The sequence below is a fragment of the Corylus avellana genome, chromosome 6 (genome assembly GCF_965113065.1).
Source record: "Corylus avellana chromosome 6, dhCorAvel1.hap1.2, whole genome shotgun sequence".
NCBI classification, from domain to species: domain Eukaryota; kingdom Viridiplantae; phylum Streptophyta; class Magnoliopsida; order Fagales; family Betulaceae; genus Corylus; species Corylus avellana.
Window position 1 is genome coordinate 23,390,207 of NC_142495.1, and position 18,945 is coordinate 23,409,151.

Here is an 18,945-nt window from a genome sequence, read left to right on the forward strand (position 1 = left end):
TCGGCCACCCCCAAGGCTCCATGGGGGTACTGGGGGTGGTTTCGGCCACCCCCTTGGGGCCGAAGGGGGTGGCCGAGCCACCCCCAGTTTTTTCCGTTTTTTTTTTTTTTTTTTTTTTTTTTTAAATACATTTTTTTTAATTTTTTTTTTTAAAAAAAACATTTTTTTTAATTAAAAAAAATTAATATATGTGCCACGTGTTAACGTCTGATTGGTCCAGGTGTCAGTCCGTACAGTCAACTAACGGATGGATTAACTTGGTCACTTATCAAAACCACAGAGACCTCCTGTAATAAAAATGAAATCCTAGGGGGGAAAAAATAAAGTTGAGAAACTCTAGGGGGTATGGAGTATTTAACCCTAAAAATAAAAAATAAAAAACAAAAAACATTGATCCCTGCCCATTTATAAAGGTAAAAAGGTAAATAGAGAGTGAGGTCGAGGAAGCGAACACGTCATTATATTATATCCTCAAGTTACATATATACTACATTAACGCTGCAACGTACCCACTAACTCCAAATATCTTTTAAAGCCCCAGAATTTCATTTCCAAAGCCTGCAGGTTGGGAAATGATAATGGACATGAAGGTGAAGGAGTCCACAATGGTGCGGCCGGCAGAGGAGACCCCGAAGCGCGCGCTGTGGAGCTCGAGCCTGGATCTGGTGGTGACCCGCTTCCACACCCCGAGCGTCTATTTCTACAGGCCTACCGGCGCCGCCCACTTCTTTGATGCGAGGGTGCTCAAGGAGGCCCTTAGCAAGGCCCTCGTGCCCTTCTACCCGATGGCCGGCCGAGTCAAGCGGGACGAAGACTGCAGGATTCAGATTGATTGTAATGCCGAGGGCGTGCTCTTTGTTGAGGCCGAGATGGACTCCGTCCTCTGTGATTTCGGCAACTTTGCGCCCACCTTGGAGCTCCGGCAGCTCATTCCCGCTGTTGACTATTCTAAAGGGATCGACTCTTTTCCCCTCGTGGTCGTGCAGGTACGTGTTTCACCTTTAGAGTTGTGGGTTGGATACAAATTTTTATGTCAAGCCCATCCTTAGTTTTAAGCGGATAAAAATTGTACTAAAAATTGATTGATGAAAAAAAAAAAAAAAAATAAGAAAGTTTAGTATGAAAAAATAAAAAAAGTAATAATAATTTTTTTGTTTTATATTTATTATTATTTTTATAGGGTTTTGTGTTGTAGTTCGGCCATTACTATCTTTCGCAATTGTGGCTTGAGTACAATTTGTAAGCATTTTGTTATGGATAGATTTACAACAATTTGCTATTTAAATTACTAGGAAGTTGGTGGTACATGTGAAAAAGTTTATATATATAGGATCTATTTGTCTAAGTATTTGGACAACTCAAAATTTATTTGGACATATAGATCTGATATGGGCATTATTAAATGTGCTGGCAAAATTACAAATTAATTGTTTAAATTCCCAATCCATTTATTATTGTTTTGGTGGGTCTGCTCTCGATCGGAATAAGATTCTTTCAATTAATATAAGTCATTTCATTTGAAATGAATTGGATCCTTGTCTTTGGCTCTATTTGTTAATGTGTTTAATTAAAAATTAAAGTGTTTTTAGTTTTTGGCTTAAAGAAATGTTATGATGTAACATAAAAATAAAAAGTTATTTATGTATTTTCAAAAGTATTTAGTATTTTGAATTGTTAGTTAATATTTTTGTACCGAAGAAAGAAGAAATAAGAAATAAAAACAAAAAATTTGAAATAATTTTTTAAAAGATACATTATTTTTAGAGTGACACGAGAGGTATACAAGAGTTACTTCTATACTTATTGCAAATCATCATTTCATTAGATCTAGTTTTTCGGAAATATATAATTATCATCTCAAAGGATAGTAACTCTAAAACCTCTATTTCTTAAAGCAATTAATTCCAAACATGCTCTAAAACGAGCTAAATTAGGCGTTGACATTTTTCTCATGGATGCAGGTAACACATTTTAAATGTGGCGGGGTCTCACTTGGCATTGGTCTGCAACACCTTCTTGGTGATGGGTTAGCTGGGCTCCACTTTGTGAACACATGGTCAGATATGGCTCGAGGCCTTGATTTAACCATTCCACCATTCATCAACCGGACCCTCCTCCGTGCCCGGAATCCACCTCAGCCTGCATTCCAGCACGTTGAATACCAACCCTCCCCTCCGATGAAAACCCCTCTTCAATCCATTGACACTACAACAACAGTGTCAATGTTCAAAATAACGAGGGAGCAGCTAAAAACGCTGAAAACCAAGTTTAAGGATGATGTCAATACCAACACAGTTAGATATAGCTCATATGAGATTCTGTCAGGACACGTGTGGAAATGTGTGACAATGGCACGTGCACTTCCTGATGATCAAGAGACCAAACTGTATGTTGCAGTCGACGGACGGTCCAGATTGCATCCTCCACTCCCGCCTGGTTACTTTGGCAACGTCATCTTCATCACCACTCCAATGGCTTTAGCAGGCGATCTCCAGTCTAAACCGACGTCGTATGCTGCATCCATGATTCACCATGCATTGGCGCGGATGGACGACGAGTATTTGAGATCGGCGCTCGACTATCTAGAGCTTCAGCCTGACGTGTCGGCGCTTGTTCGTGGGGCCCACACTTATCGATGTCCGAATCTTGGTATAACAAGCTGGACGAGGCTGCCGATCTATGAGGCTGACTTTGGGTGGGGTCGGCCTATATTCATGGGACCCGGCGGGATTCAGTACGAGGGGCTGTCGTATATATTACCAAGCCCAACTAATGACGGAAGCTTGTCGGTTGCCATTGCTCTGCAATCCGAACATATGAAAGAGTTTGAGAAGTTGTTGTTTGAATTCTGAGGAGCTCTTCCTAATTAAGGTGGCTGTGTTTCTTTCTTATCTTGTACTCTTTAAATTGAAGTGGGCTTTGAATGTTCAAACTTTTTTCATTTAATTTTATTTCGAAACTTTGAGCTTATTACACCCGCCAGGCTAGATAATTTCTTTAAGCTTAATTCATTTATGTTTTGGGCCAATACAGGTGTAGTCCCGAGCTGCTCAGCTATTTTATTTACGAATGTTTCAATAAATTTTTTTTCAATGATTCTGTCTTTTTACACTCATATATATATATATATATATATATATATTATTAGAATTAATCTTATAATTAATCTTATATCAGGAGACTTAAGTTGGCCCACATGTCACATATATTATATGTATATAGTATCTTATTTAAATATAAATTTTATTAAACTAAAAACTTTGGGTAATTAATGTACAGTTAACTACTAAAGGTGAAAAGGTGTTTTATTTTTCACCAAGTGTTGTCTCCCTTGATAGAAGGAAGCAACGTAAGATAAATGGATAGGGGTCTTGGCCTATATAAAAGACAAGCTTGTGATATCCATCGATCACAACTTTTAACGTGAAAAACAGATAGGCCAAAAATCCTTATCTATCACTCTCCAACAAAAGTGAGGGTTCTAGGATTGCAAATTGAGGGTTCTGGGATTGTGAATTCTACAAACGTTCAACGAGTATTCAATTCAAGTACTTAAACAACAATGGCCAGAGGTTAGTATTTCTTTTATGTTTATATAATTTTCTCCCAAATTTCTTACATATATATATATATATATATATATATATATATACTCAACACTATTAGTTTAAACTTTTAAGATAAACGGTAATTTATCACTTATACAAGTTAATAAGAAACATCTAGTATCTCCCTATAATATATATTTGCTTTTTCAAAGACTCTGCAATCCTCTTGGAAACGGCTATCATGTCCAAGAACTCTTCAAAGTCCTCCTTTACATTTGATTCTCTGCGTCTAAGAGAGAGAAGGGAGATGAAAACTAGAGAGAGAATTGATCTTGTACTCCTCAGTGTGTTCAAGACCAGAGGGCAAGAATATTAGACCAAACATAAAAGATAATAAGTTTTATGAGGTCCTGACACAAATCAAGTTTTTTGTGCTCTCCAATAAAAGAATGACACATCAACCTATTACAATAAATTAAAGTTGGATGAACACACCAGGTCCTATACTCTATTACGCATCTTCGTCCATAATTGGAGAGTAAGTTTCACAGTAAGGTGAATTCTACAACGAAAATCTCTTTCTCTTTTCTTTTTTTTTTTTTCTTTTTTCTTTTGTTTTTGTTTTTGTTTTTTTTTTGAGCCTATGATGAGGGTCTCCAATCGTCAATTTTTTAATTTTTTTTTTCTAGGCAAGAAAAATATTATATAACAAGAAGAGAAAAAAATAAATAAAGGAGATGCGAGCCCCATACACAAATTACATCATTAGAGATGATGGACAAAGAGTTAAGCCTAAAGCCTATGACTAGCAAAGAAGGCCCAAATGCCGAAGATGGAGACATGATAGACAACCCACACTTGTAGTCGATGTCCTGAGGCCTATTGGGACAAGACATTATTTCTATTTTACATAAATAATCGGCCTTTTATTTGGCGGAGGTATTGAGAATAACTATTCCTTTTACGATAGGGTTAAATATCTTATTATCGCATGTGGTTTAATTTATTTATTTTTTATTCTTTAGGATTTATTTTTTATTACATAAAGTATATTTAATTTGCTAAAAGATGAAGATGATACTTCTATCTAAATTTCATTTAAAATTTGATGAAATGTCACATCAGCACAATTGGTAATTGACACGTATCTCTATAATTAATTTAATTTTTTTTTAAATTAAAAACATTAAAAATTATATTTAATTACATTTTTTTGTTTTTTTTTTTAAAAAAAAAAGTTTGGGGGTGGCCTGGCCCACCCCATCTGAGGCCACCCCCAAACTTTTTTTTTTTAAAAAAAAAATTAATTAAATATAATTTTTTAATGTTTTTAATTTAATTTTTTTTAAAAAAAATTAATTATATGGACACATGTCAATTTTTTATTGGTGTTGATGTGGCGTTTCGTCAAATTTTGGATAGAATTTAGACGGAGGTACCATCTCTGTCTTTAGGTAAATCAGAGGTACCCCATTTGATAAAAAGTAAACCATATGAGGCAAAAAATAAAGAAGTTAAACTACAAAGGAATAAAGTATTTAACCCTACGAAAATGAATACCAATTCTTAAGAAAATAGAAAACATTTTCTAAAAATATCTCATAACAGTCTTTGCGAGTGGTTGCACCACCCCCAATACACATGAATGTGGTTTGGCCACCTCTAATTGGCCTCTAGGGGTGGTCGTGAACTTGTGGCCACCCCCAGTTGCACCGGTGGTGATGTGACTACTCCCATATACTATTTTGGGTGGCCGACCGCCTATTGCAAATTCAACATTTATGATTTTTTTTGTTTTTTTTTTTTTTATAGTTTGAAATAAAATAAAAAATAATGAGTTTTTTTAGTAATTTTGATTCAATTCTAATTAAAACATATATATTGTCATCGAATTAATGATATGAATAATTATTCAATTTCACCATCCTCTATTTCTAATAATAACTATTTACTTTCTTAATGGAATACTAATTCCACAAACCAAACCGGGTCTTAGAGTAATTTTAAATACTCAATTTTCATCATATTCTTAATCTATTGGGCTAATGCGAATATGAATAATTATTTCATTCCATCATCCTTCATTTTCAATAATAATTATTTATTTTCTTAATGGAATATCCATTCCACAAACCAAACGAGGACTTAGAGCAATTTTAAACACTCAATTTTCATCCAATTCTCATTCTATTGTGCTAATGCGGCCGTGCTCATCCACCCTTAAATTTTTACATGTTTTACTAAAAGCTGATCCAATGACTAATGGGCAGCGCTACATTAGTTCATTATAATGGGAGTTGAGGATGTAACATTATTCATTTGTTTAAATTCGATTTATTTTATTTCAAACCAATGGAAGCTTGTTTACCGTTGCTCAATTAACTAATTAATTCCTTATAAAAGGTAGATAGATTCATTAGTGATATTGCTTCATAAACCCATACTAACAATTAGTTACTTATCCTGCCCTTCGGGTCAAGGATGATGAGTATCGGCTTGGGAGTTTCGCTCTCAAGGTTGAGAAATAAGTATTGGCTTGAGAGTTTTGCTCTTAAGGCCGAGAAATAAGCGCTACCTATACATTAGATGGTGTCTGTTTGATGCAGATTTGATTTTTAAACTTGATGATTAGTCATAGGTTAGCGGATGCTGTGTTATGGTTGATTTAGTCTGCTGTTGATGACTGTATCTTTAACTTCGGCTATGATTTACTTCAGAGCATTTTGCTCTGTTTGTAAGAACTTTAAGCTCCCAAGTTTTATCAATGAATGGGTATAGTATGTTTCCAAAAAAAAAAAAAAAATTAGTTACTTAATTATTATTATTAGGATTTTACCATCCGAGTTAATTTGATTAATTCACTTTTGTTTATAAATTTATTAAAAACAATAACATGACCAAACTTATATTTGTAATATATATATATATATATATAATGAAATGGAAAATTATATTATAGCTTGTAACTGTATTTCTATATTTATTATACACATCCTGATGTACACATATACATACATTGATATATTTTGTTTTGTTTTTTTTTTTCTTTTACTTACCTTCAAAAAAGTTGAGAAAATTCAAATTAATAACCTTCATTTCACGGATCGTAATCTCCAAATTCAACTATCTTTGGGGAACTAGTACATTGATATCAAGACCGATAATTACACAACTTTTGAAAAAAGAATGCAATCCTAAGCTAGTCCTAACCTAGTTGACCCGAGTTCGGCACTAGCCTTTGTCCGTTTGGGCTTGGGGGCTAGGGGCTCCATATAAATTAATATGGATGGGGTTGATTTGAAAGGAACAGTTGGAAGTAGAGCATCATTATGAGCCTTTAGATTAGGAGAACTGTTTATCCCATATTTATAGCATATTAATCTATTCCAACCACCATTTATTTTTCTTCAAAAATAAAGTTTGAAAGATTATATTTACAGTATTATTCTTCATTTTACACTAAATAGATATTTTTAATGGAGTGAATCATTCTCTAGTTGATCAAAGTTCTCTTGAGGCTCTCGAATTTTTGTATGGGGTTCGATGTGCACGTGTGAAGTGCGATTCATAGCGCCCATTGCCTGAACTCATACATGTGTTGCGGGTGGCACTGTGCTCTTCTTCATCACTCAATTTATTGTTAAGTGAGGATGATACTTTATAAACTAGTTGACTTCTTTATATCTAGTCAATGTGGTGCCCACTTTTTTTTCCTTGTACTTTCAAATTTTGGTTTTTCTTCTAAAATCTTGGATTGACAGGAAAAATGTGGATCTTTCAATTAAATGCACTTAATACTTTAAATGGAAAATATTTTTCATAATTATTTAAAATACTCAAAATAAATATAATTTTATTTATGCATTTTAAATAAAATCTTAACAGTCCCAAATCATGTAAACATGACCTTGTAGCCCTGGTAGGACGGCAAGGGTTTGAGGCCTTTGAGGCTCTATGTATGTCAATCTCTTAAAAACTGGTTTCTCTATAAAGTTTAGAAAAAATAAAAATATCCATCTTCGGGTGCAATATATAATGTTTCTGAAATGTACCTTTTAGGCATTTTATCATATTTAGTTGTATACATTTTCATGAGTGTTATATATAATGATTAAATAATTAAATTTACCTTTTCCTATTAACTTAAGTTTTTAGGATAATTAATAATTTAACATGGTATTATAGTCAAAGGTCTTCGGATCGAACCTTGACTCCGTTAATTTAACTCTCATTTTCACTTAAATATTTCACGTGTTGAGCCTCACCTATTAAAAGGGAGTATTAAAGTAATGATTAAATAATTTTTTTTTTTTTGACATGTCCGCACAAGAGGGGGAGGAGGATTCGAACTAGTGACTTTCGCTTTATTAGGCATGGTCCCGGCCGATTAAGCTACATCTTGGGGACATGATTAAATAATTAAATTTACTTTTTTTCCTATCAGCTTAAACTTTTGAGATAACTGATAATTTAATAATATAACGATTAATAGAGTAACGTTATATACAGGACAAATGTCCACCTTCTATTTATCAAAGTTGAGTTGATGTAGCGTGATCGTTCTAGTGATGGATGAAAGGTGAAACTTCATTTGATTTTTGCAAATGCTCAAGTAACCTTTAGCATAGCTATAGCTAAATGAACTTTATTTTTCTTCTCCTTTCTCCCCTATGCTTGAAAGAGAATCCTCTTAGAGAAAGGAATTCGTGTTATTGTGTATACTTCACCTCTAATCGATGAAGTCCATCTTACATTTCCCTTTTTCCATTAAATAATTCTTTTGACTAAATGATTTTCTTCCTTTGACTAAATAATTCTTCTGAATAATTAATTTCAATATTTTAATGCTACAATTATTATTGTTTAGTTTCATGCAGGTGTTTAGGCCAATGCATGTTATGATCCACTCTCTTAGAATGGGAGAAAAATCTAACCTTATCTCCATTGAGAGTGACAATTGTGTTTGTCTTTTGTTTCTGAAATGTACTACTATACATCTTTTCTTTCAAAATTTTAATTTTTAATTTTTTTTTTTTAATTTTTCAAAATTACCATTAAATATGTGAATTTCATGTGTAGGACTTATATAGCCCTACAAATCTAATGGTAATTTTGAAAAATGGTGAAATAAAAGAAAAGTCAAGAGAAGAAATATAGCATTTTCCTTTCTTCATTTCTATGAAAGGGGTCGTAGTCGTGTTAGGCTTTATTTCTCTATGTATGTCATTGTTTTCATGTAAGAGTGTAATTTTTATGTAAGGGTTATTTTCACTTGTAGTTTGTGGGTCTATGTTAGTCCTACTTTCCATGTAAGGGTTATTTTCACTTGTAGTTTGTGGGTCTATGTTAATCCTACTTTCCATGTAAGGGTTATTTTCACGAGTAGTTTGATTCGTATTTTCTCTATTTTCTTGCAAGAGTCATAATTCGTATAGGGCATAAGTCCTAATCCTAAGCCAAGTTGGGTTGTAGTCTTTATTTAAGAACAATATTGCAACAAAGTATGACATAGAATTATTTAGTAAAAATTAATACTTGCGTTGTGAAGTTTTGAGGTCTCTCTACAAGACTCTAAGAGCATTTTGAGATTGTATTTGAGAAATATAGCTTTTAAAGTTTTAAGTTAAAAAAAACGTTTTTTTTTTTTTTTTGTTGCAAAAGCTTCATTTTTAAGCTTTTGTCAAAAATGCATTTTATCCCATTTTTGTATCTTTAAAAGCTCTTTCATTTTTTTTTTACCAATTTTTTTTTTCTTCAAATGCACTTTTAGACCTCTCAAATGTACACCTAAATAGGCCATAAGTTAGCCATAGGAAAGTCGCGAAGGCTCGTAACAACTAATGTTACAATCGTTCTATACTTTAGGACTTGATGTCCAATACTATTTGCCTAACTGATAGGATCTCCAATATATTCCCATAATATTTCTCTTAATATTGTCCTAATATTTTCCATAATCATCATGATTTCATACTATTGCAATTTCCTTATTTTAGGCATTATTCTATGATAATTATTTTCCTAGAATAAGCTGCAATACTCTCTATAAAATGATGTAGATGTGGTATGACAATTCAAGGGATGAAAAGTTTATTTACAAAAGTAAGTGTTTGTTAAGAGGTGTGATTCCATTTAAAAACTTATTTTATCCCGTTACAAACTTAATATTTAGGTTCGCAACAAGCATCTACGACCCTATTGTTAATAGTTACACCTCTTTCCGTGCTACTTCACTTTGTCATCCCACTTTGTCATCCCAAATAAGGAGAAAATTTTTGTAGAGTAGCTTTTGGGCACTTACATTGTGCTAGTCAAATATAGTCAATGTTATTTTGGCTAGTCTTATAGCAGAAATTACCAAAAAAACAAAAAAAAAAAGGCCTTTGATTAAAGATTTGACTGGCTAGCAAACACCGTAGCACAACAATGCATAAATTAAATTACGAGAAACTTCACTTTAAATTTCTGAATTATATCCTGTTTTAACATCTTCATCCCCTCAAAAAAACTTCAAAACTTCTTAATTTGGACCCCTGAACTTTCACTTGCAGACAATTTAAACCTCGTTGTCAATTTTTGCCGTTAAAATCCTTAAAAAGACAAAATTACCCTTCAATTTTCTTTTTATTAAAAAAGAAAAAAAAAAAAAAAAGAAAAGTGAAAACAAAGGGTCACAAGGTGGTCCAACTGTGACTCTTGAAATTAAGGGTAAATTTAAAATTTTATAAAAAAGTCAAAGATATAAATGTCATTATCTAACTTTTAACGTTTAAAATATAATGGAGGGTTCAAAATGATAAAAATTGGAAGTTTAGAGTCCAAAGTGAGAGGTTTTAAAATTTGGTGGCATCTCAAAAGGGGTGGTAAATCAGGGGTTCAAAGTGAAGTATTCTCTCTAAATTAATAAAAATAAAAATAAAAATCTCAATATCTCTGATTTTTATAAAATTAATATTTTAAATGGAATAACGAAAAGTAGTTAACTAAAATGCTGACTTAAATATACCTATTATTAGAAAGTAGATAGTTAAAAAAAAAAAAAAAAAAAAAATCTCTTTAGCTAAACATTTACCATTCCAAATTTGAATTTCCTGGTAAAAAATAAATAAAAAAAATGCAGAAGGTCGCTGTAGTTGATCATCTCTGACAAGTGAAGGATCACGAAAGAAAATTCCTGGTAAAATGTGCAAGTCTTCTTTCTCTCTTTGTCTCTCTATAGATTTCAAGCATCGTGCGAGGAAAGATCACTGGATAGAACATGAAAACGAACTATGAGGAACGCAGACACTTAAAGTTGATCATCTCCGACAGGTGAAGGATCACGAAAGAAAATTCCTAGTAAAATGTGCAAGTCTTCTTTCTCTCTCTCTCTCTGTAGATTTCAAGCATCGTGCGAGGAAAGGTCACTGTATAGAACATTCAAACGAACTATGAGGAAAGCAGTGATCACTCAAAAAAAGGAAAATTACAATTCTTAATTCGTTTCTTTCCTGTTGTTATTTTTTATTTTTTATAACTAGATGGTTTAAGGATTTTACATATTATAAAACTTCTAATAATTTACATGACTCGACGTGTTTAGAACCAATTGTTAAATTAAAAGGCACGATTGGATCTCTTGTCAACATGGATAAAAAAAAAAAGTACAAATAAGATCTTTTCAATGATTTTATTTTTATAAATTAAAGAAAACATTTTTAAAATTTTTTTTTGAAAAAAATCATTCCTCAAAATAATTTTTGATGGTTGACTAACGAGAAATCTGTTTGGAGTCATTCTCTTACATATTTTATGTTTATTGTCTTTTTTTAATAAATTCATCATTAAATCTGCGAGACTTACATGTTCGTTCTACATATTTAATAATAAATTTGCCATCAAATCTTAGAGGTGGGAGGAGAACGATAGTCGCATGACTCAATCTTAAAGATGAATTTATCCAATATTTTTACCAAGTCAGTGTCTGAAGTGGAAATTTCCCTAGTTTGATTTATGTTCCATGTTTATTGGAATTTTCTGCCTATATGGGCTAATCCATATCCTGATAAGTGATATCCTAGACCACGAAGAGTAAGGGTTGAAAAACAAGGGTTGGAGATGTGAGAGAGAGAGGAGAAGGTGGTCTATTTGATAATAAGGGTGATTAAGCTAAAATACAAAATTAGAAACTCAATGAGTGATATGAAAAAGACTTGGCCACAAGGATGAATATATAAATTTTTTTATTGTTTTTATTTTATTATTATTATTATTTTTATATGTCCACATAAGAGATGATTTTTTGATGTGAAAAAGACTCGAAATTAAATTGTATGGGTGAAAATGCGTACTACAAAAAAAAAGATGATTTTTTGATGCGTATAACAATACACTTTTTGCCACCTTACTAATTACTGACGTGGTAATTACTGCCACGTCAAGAAAAACTTTATTGACGTATCATTTTTGACATGTCAATAATTATTGACGTGTCATTTTTTACACGTCAATATTGATGTGTCATTATTTCACACATCAAAAATTAATTAATTAATAATATTAATTTTTTTTTAAAATATTAGTTAACAAATTATATATATCACGTTTTCAATATTGTAAGACTATTATAAACTAAAAAATTAAAGTGCTTTTTAGTATTAACAATCTAGAATATTAATACATATATGTATTATCTTAGTCTAATTAAGTATATAGTATTTTTTTAAAAATAGGTAATCATATAATTTTTTTAAAAAATTTATTGACACGTCAATTTCTAGCGGGTCAATAATTTATTGACATGTCAAAATTTTTTTTGACGTGTCAAACAATGACACATCAAAAAATCCCAATTTTTGACACTCACATTTTTTTAATGTTCGACACACGTTAATAAAGTTTAGTGACATGTCAAATTACCTAACACGTCAAAAACACCTTGTCAAAAAAAATTCCATATTTTGTAGTGTGCGGGGAGTTATTAACCGCTACCTGTATTACACCTTTTGAAGGTGGTTTGCGATTTTAACCTCTTTTGAAGGCGGTTAGAAAAACCGCTAACCGCCTTTATATATATATATGAAACAACATCGTTTTTGTGTTTAAATATATATAAAAATCTAAAAATGATGGCATATGTAGTATGATATTATCATATTACTATAAAAATTAAGTTGTTTTGGTTTTGGTTTTTTTTTTTTTTTTAAATTGAACTTAACAAAAAAAAAAAAAAAAAAAAGGTTAGCAATTAGCGAAGGTAGTTAGTAAATTTTACTAACCGCATTTTCACTCTTACTAGATTGTGCATAACATTATAATACATAATATAATGAGTTAATTTTTATAAGTGTATAAATAAAAAAGTAATTAATTAGAATGATAAAATCTGAATAATATTAACTAATATTTAATATGAATTTGCAAAAAACCAAATATATATGAAAAATAGATAAACTAATTAATTAGTTGGTAAACAAATTCCAATGAAGTCGAACAATAAATAGTCAAAAATTGATCAAGAAGCGGAAGCAAAATTATTAGATGAAACAAAGTTGAAAGGATTAATACTAATTATACTATCATCCTCCACGACAACCACGTGATCGTCGCTGGACGTTGACGGGGCGCAACCTATCGCCACGATGGCTTTGATCAGTCGCAACAACTCATGTCCATAATCAACCAACCAGCAACCGCCAGACGTGGGAGGGACGATGCGTGACGACTGACGAGCAACTATATTTTTGTATTACTTCAAAGCATCCTTAAAATCATTTTGGTTGTGGGTCCCACAAACAGCCTCAGCTAGATTACTTATTTCTTACTAAACGTGTTATGTATTTTAAATATTATTATTAAATCTGTAAAAATTTACAATTTAATCATAAAGAGTCCATACTATCTGATCCATCCTTAAAACACCCATTTTACAGCATCTAATTATCACATGACACATCATCAATTTGATAAAAATACAAAAAATGAAAATGAGAACAACCACACCAAAAAGAAAAACTCCTAGCTGACGAGGCACTGCCGGAATCCAAGCCGCCGAAGCACGCCACCGGCTAGACCCAGCGTGGGTCATTGCCTGACCCACGCTGGATCTGGCCGGCGACCTAGCCGTGGATCTGCAAACCCATAGCGGGTCTCTCGGTGTGCTTTGGCGGCCTGGATCCTGGCAATATCGTGACTCTCTGGATGCCTCAAAATCTATTTTTAATGTCTTAAAACCTATTTCTAATGCTCTAAAACTTGTTTTTATTGCCTCAAAACTCTTTTTTGAATTCAAAACTAAAATTTAGAGGTAAAATGTTAACCCTTTAGATATTTTATAATCTTAAAATTTAGTGTATTTTAGTTTAAATTATTTTTATATATTTTTTATATTTTTGTTTATATGTCGATTAAGAAGTTTAAAAATAGTATTATCGTGATTCATTAGGGGGAGTAAAAGTAGTATTATCATGATTGTCCTGACGGAAGGTTTTATCTTTTGAAAATTTTGAAGAAGGAGAAAAAGACGGGAGAGAAAATGAACGGTTTTTCATATATACGTATGAAACACCACAAGTGAGTGGGACCCATTAATAGAAAGAAAAAGGAAAAACAAAAAGTGGGCCCCAAGAGTTGAGTTTGCAGGATAAGAATAGGTGGGGAGCCAGCGCAGGGGACTATGGTTATGGGTCAGGTCACCATCTCACCAACTCTCTCTCTCGCTCTCGCACTTACAAATAATTAATTAATTAAAAAAAAAAAAAAAAAAAAAGCTCTGTGTCTCCCTTCTTTACCCTTCTAGTGCAGAAAGAGCAAATATACATTTCTTTAAATCTTTAATGATCGCGAGTGCCCTCTAACATTTACGTGGCGGGTGCTGGTTCGTTGAGGTCAATGTAGTTGGCGTAGTAGGTAAGTGACAGAACCGGCATTTTAACCTTCTCTTGTTTTCTTTTTAAACTCACTCCTTACCAAAATCTCAACCTAGAAGACACAAAACACCTGTCTTCTACTGCGTACCTCTCAACACCGCCCCCCCCTCTCTCTGCATTTTCCTGGTAACTCTCCTTCTCCGTCTCCTTCTCACTCTTGTTCTTGTTCTTCTTCTCCTTTCTACATTCCCCATTTTCTCTTTCATTTCTTCTTCTTCTATTTCTTGTAATTAGTGATTGGATAAAGGAAAATACAAGAAATATATGAGAATGTGGGCGGAAAAACGATTTTTCAACAACCCAAAAAAAATTGGTTTGTTTCAGTTTATGCAGTCTGTGACGCCTACAGAAATCTGACAATCCAGAGGGAATTTTGATCTTCTGTGGGACCTGTGATTCGTGGCCCCGGCGATTTAGCAGACGAAATTATTGAATTAAAAGATTTTTTTTTTATTATTAAAAAAAGGGTTTCTTTTGAAATTCTTTCAGAAAGAAATATGCGTTGTACAGTGATAATTAGTGATTGGCTAAAAATTTCTGAAAATGGGCACGTTAGTTTGTATAATTTATAATCTGTTGTGGTGGTGGGACCACTCAGGTTGGCAAACGGCGAAGAAAAGGAAAGCAGAAATGATTATCAACGTGAAGGAGTCTACAATGGTGCGGCCGGCCGGGGAGACACCCCGGCGAGCGCTGTGGAACTCGAACGTAGACCTGGTGGTGCCGCGGTTCCACACACCGAGCGTGTATTTCTACCGGCCAACCGGCGCGGCCAACTTCTTCGACGCGAATGTGCTCAAGGAGGGCCTCAGCAAGGCACTCGTGCCCTTCTACCCGATGGCCGCCCGCCTCAAGCGGGACGAAGACGGTAGGATCGAGATCGATTGTAATGCCGAAGGGGTGCTCTTCGTCGAGGCTGAGACCACCTCCGTCATCGATGATTTCGGCGATTTTGCGCCCACGTTGGAGCTCCGGCAGCTCATTCCTGCTGTGGACTATTCCAAAGGGATTGAATCTTATCCCCTTCTGGTCTTGCAGGTACGCGAGTTTCTGCTTTTTGCTTTTTGTTTTGTTTTTTTGGTGCTATTTTGATAAAAAAATGATTTGTTTTTGGTAACGTAATAAATATAACTTGAATTATATTAATGATGAGTCTAAATATAGATATTACTACTATAAGATAAACGTAAAACTCAAGATACAATTATTTAAAATTTGAGTTCATTTATCTTATTACTTAAATAGTAAATCTTTACCCTAATTAAATAATTAATAATTAGTGTGAATGTAAAAAAAATAAAAAATAAAAAATTACAGCTCAATAAATTAATTGAGTAGGTCGAACTCGAAAAATAAATGAACAGAGCTTGAATAGTTTATCAACTTCAACAATTAGCTTGAGCTTAACTTGTGCTTAAAAAAATTAAATGAATCGAACTTGAATATTTAATACTTTTACTCGGGTTGCCATCCTAATTAGCATCAAACCACTCTTTTATTTTATTTTATTTTTTAAAAAATCCTTCTTCCCATTCTCCAACCCATTAAAACACTCATTCTCATTAAAATATCTTGAAAAATGTTACTGGTTTTTCATATAATAAGAAGAACTGGTGTATGTTTTTGTCCAAAATAAAGAATGGTAAGCACTTGAATTGGGCTACCCAAAAAATACCAAAAAAAAAAAAAAAAAAAAAAAACAATTTCTCATCGGGATACTCGCTTTAGATAAAAGATTTGATTAGCTTCTACAATGTGCATAAGTTAAATTATTAAAAAAATAAATATGATTCTTTTTCTTCTTGGAGAAGACTGACATTGGACTAGTCAAAATAGCTAATTTTGGCCAACAATAATTTATAATTCATATTAATAAAAAATTCAATATGATTCTCTCTTCTTCGAGAATATGGAAAGTAGATAAAAAGTAATATTATTTTAAATAAAAAAGTGAAAGTGAATATCTAAAATGCTAGTCGAATGTAGGTTTAGCTTTAAAAAAGTAGGTAGTTAAAATAGAAAAATGTGTTATCTAGCTAAATTTTAACTAAATATTTGTTAAGCCCGATGTGAGTGCTTCAAAAATAGTGAAAATAAATGAAGAAAAAATATTTTAAAAAGAATAATGACAGTTAATAATTAAAATGCTGAACGGAATGAAAATGCTTTGAAAAAGTGTGGAGTTAGAAGTTAAAACATTTGCTGAGCAATGTGAATGCTGACGTGGTCCACTTTTTTGATAATTATGGGTATTAATTGGAGTAATGCTATTACTCTTCCTAGAGTCCTCTTAGAGACATTTCAAATGTGATGTAGCTTTTAAAATCACCGTTGAATTTAAGATTTGATTTATTGACTTTTGATCTATTGATGATTTTAAAAGTCGCATTACATTTGAAATGACTCTATAAAGACTTATAACATTACTCTATTAATTGTGGTGGGAATGAGGTGACAGTGGTTGTAGCTGTCTATGTTTAATAAAGGTTGTCCTAAAAGTAAAGTTTTTAGGAAAGAAATAAATGTGATAAATTATCACTAAATGTTGAAACAATAAAAGTACTATAGCTTTTGGGTAAACACCTAACAAACCAATAGAAACGTTGAAATCAAAACCTAGTTCAAAAAGTCCCACCCATTGTAGCGGCTAGAACAAATCCAAATAAAATTTTTGGTTGTCATTGACACGCCACTACCATCAGACAACAGTGATATTGATCACAGTAGCTCCATTTATTTCTCTCTTAAAACTTTCTTTTTATGATAACCTTGACCAAACATAAACCACTACAACCACTGCACTTGATTCCCACCACAGTTATCAACTTGGACTTTTGTGTATCTAAGTGTACATGATATAACGTTATTTAAATTTTTGAATAGTCTTACCAACATTAATACCATGTACATCATTAGTTGCTCAGAACTTTAAATTCTGACTATAAAATAGAGACGTATTCCCAATCAGGGAGGAGATCCGGAAGCTTTTATCATTTCCAGGAGATTTTAAAACAAGCTTTCTTGTTGGTTGGGTTAGCGTCAAATGCAAGTTTTAATGATTCAGCATTGGTTGACCAAAAGGGATTTGTGTGTTTAGGAGGAAAAAATTGATCTATTTTCTGCGTGCAGGTAACATATTTTAAATGTGGTGGAGTCTCACTTGGTGTTGGTATGCAACACCATGTAGCGGATGGGTTTTCTGGGCTCCACTTTGTGAACACATGGTCAGATATGTCTCGGGGCCTTGATCTTACCATTCCGCCGTTCATAGACGGCCGGACCCTACTCCGTGCGCGCGACCCGCCTAAACCTGCATTCCAGCACGTCGAATACCAGCCGGCTCCGCTGATGAAGACCCCTGTCCAATCCACAAAATCCGGTACCGATAGCACAATAGTCTCAATGTTTAGAATAACCCGAGACCAGTTGAATACGCTCAAAGCCAACTGCAAAGATGATGGCAACACAGTCAACTACAGCTCGTATGAGATGCTGTCTGGTCATGTGTGGAGATGCTCATGCAAGGCACGTGCGCTTCCCGACGATCAAGAGACCAAATTGTATATCGCGACCGACGGACGGTCCAGATTGCGTCCTCCGCTCCCGCCCGGGTACTTCGGGAACGTGATTTTCACTGCCACGCCAATGGCCTTGGCGGGTGATCTTCTGTCCAAACCAACATGGTACGCTGCGAGCAGGATTCACAATGCATTGAAACGGATGGACAACGATTATTTGAGATCAGCCCTTGATTATCTAGAGCTTCAGCCCGATCTATCGGCTCTCGTTCGTGGGGCCCACACTTTTCGGTGTCCAAATCTTGGCATAACAAGCTGGATCAGGCTGCCGATTCATGATGCTGATTTTGGGTGGGGCAGGCCCATATTCATGGGGCCAGGTGGGATTCCGTATGAGGGGTTGTCGTTCATGATACCAAGTCCAACCAATGACGGCAGCTTATCAGTTGCAATAGCTCTACAATCTGAACATATGAAAGTGTTTGAGACATTGTTATATGAGATCTGAGGAAGATGAAACGCCCTGCCGTGGTTTCTTTCCTTCTTTCCTATGCCATGCCAAAAAGTTTTCCGGAGGAGGTGGTTGTGTTCCTTTTCCCTAGTGCTTCTCGCCTCTCTCTTCATACATAATTTGTACCATTGAAATCTGACTTGTTTAAACTGTGAAGTGGACTTAGAAACAAGTGTATCTTTTTATTTAATATTGAATTCACAGGAAGCATAATCATTTTATACAATAATTGTTGATATAAGTTATATAACTATTTGGAAAATACCAAGCGTTATTCTAGTGTTATTTTGGTGTCTTCTTAATTGTGATGTGACTTTTAAAATTATCGTTGAATTTGTGATTATCATTATTGACTTTTAATCTATTGGTGATTTTAAAAGTCACATCACAGTTGGGAGGATATTAGAAAAACACTAGAAGAATACCTAATAATTCCCCAATTATTTACTGTGAATAGAAAG

At 33.5% G+C, this 18,945-nt stretch overlaps 2 protein-coding genes across 2 annotated transcripts; both read left to right on the forward strand.

Moving 5' to 3' along the window:
* The first annotated feature begins 504 nt into the window (after window positions 1-504).
* LOC132187166 (shikimate O-hydroxycinnamoyltransferase) lies at window positions 505-3,040 on the forward strand. The gene is made up of 2 exons (XM_059601372.2): window positions 505-986; window positions 1,962-3,040. Exons 1-2 carry the CDS (start codon window positions 573-575, stop codon window positions 2,850-2,852), a joined length of 1,305 nt encoding a protein of 434 aa, XP_059457355.2. The 5' UTR covers window positions 505-572; the 3' UTR covers window positions 2,853-3,040.
* Window positions 3,041-14,495: 11,455 nt separating this feature from the next.
* Window positions 14,496-18,700, forward strand: LOC132188367 (shikimate O-hydroxycinnamoyltransferase). Its single transcript, XM_059602795.2, has 3 exons — window positions 14,496-14,581; window positions 15,054-15,493; window positions 17,585-18,700. The coding sequence occupies exons 2-3, from the start codon at window positions 15,086-15,088 to the stop codon at window positions 18,479-18,481; spliced, it is 1,305 nt and encodes a 434-aa protein (XP_059458778.1). The 5' UTR covers window positions 14,496-14,581; window positions 15,054-15,085; the 3' UTR covers window positions 18,482-18,700.
* Window positions 18,701-18,945: the final 245 nt, after the last annotated feature.

Coding starts and splice junctions, on each gene's coding strand:
- LOC132187166 (XM_059601372.2), top strand. CDS start 573: ATGATAATGGACATGAAGGTGAAGGAGTCCACAATGGTGCGGCCGGCA. Junction 987..1,961: donor TTCCCCTCGTGGTCGTGCAG/GTACGTGTTTCA, acceptor TCATGGATGCAG/GTAACACATTTTAAATGTGG.
- LOC132188367 (XM_059602795.2), top strand. CDS start 15,086: ATGATTATCAACGTGAAGGAGTCTACAATGGTGCGGCCGGCCGGGGAG. Junction 15,494..17,584: donor ATCCCCTTCTGGTCTTGCAG/GTACGCGAGTTT, acceptor TTCTGCGTGCAG/GTAACATATTTTAAATGTGG.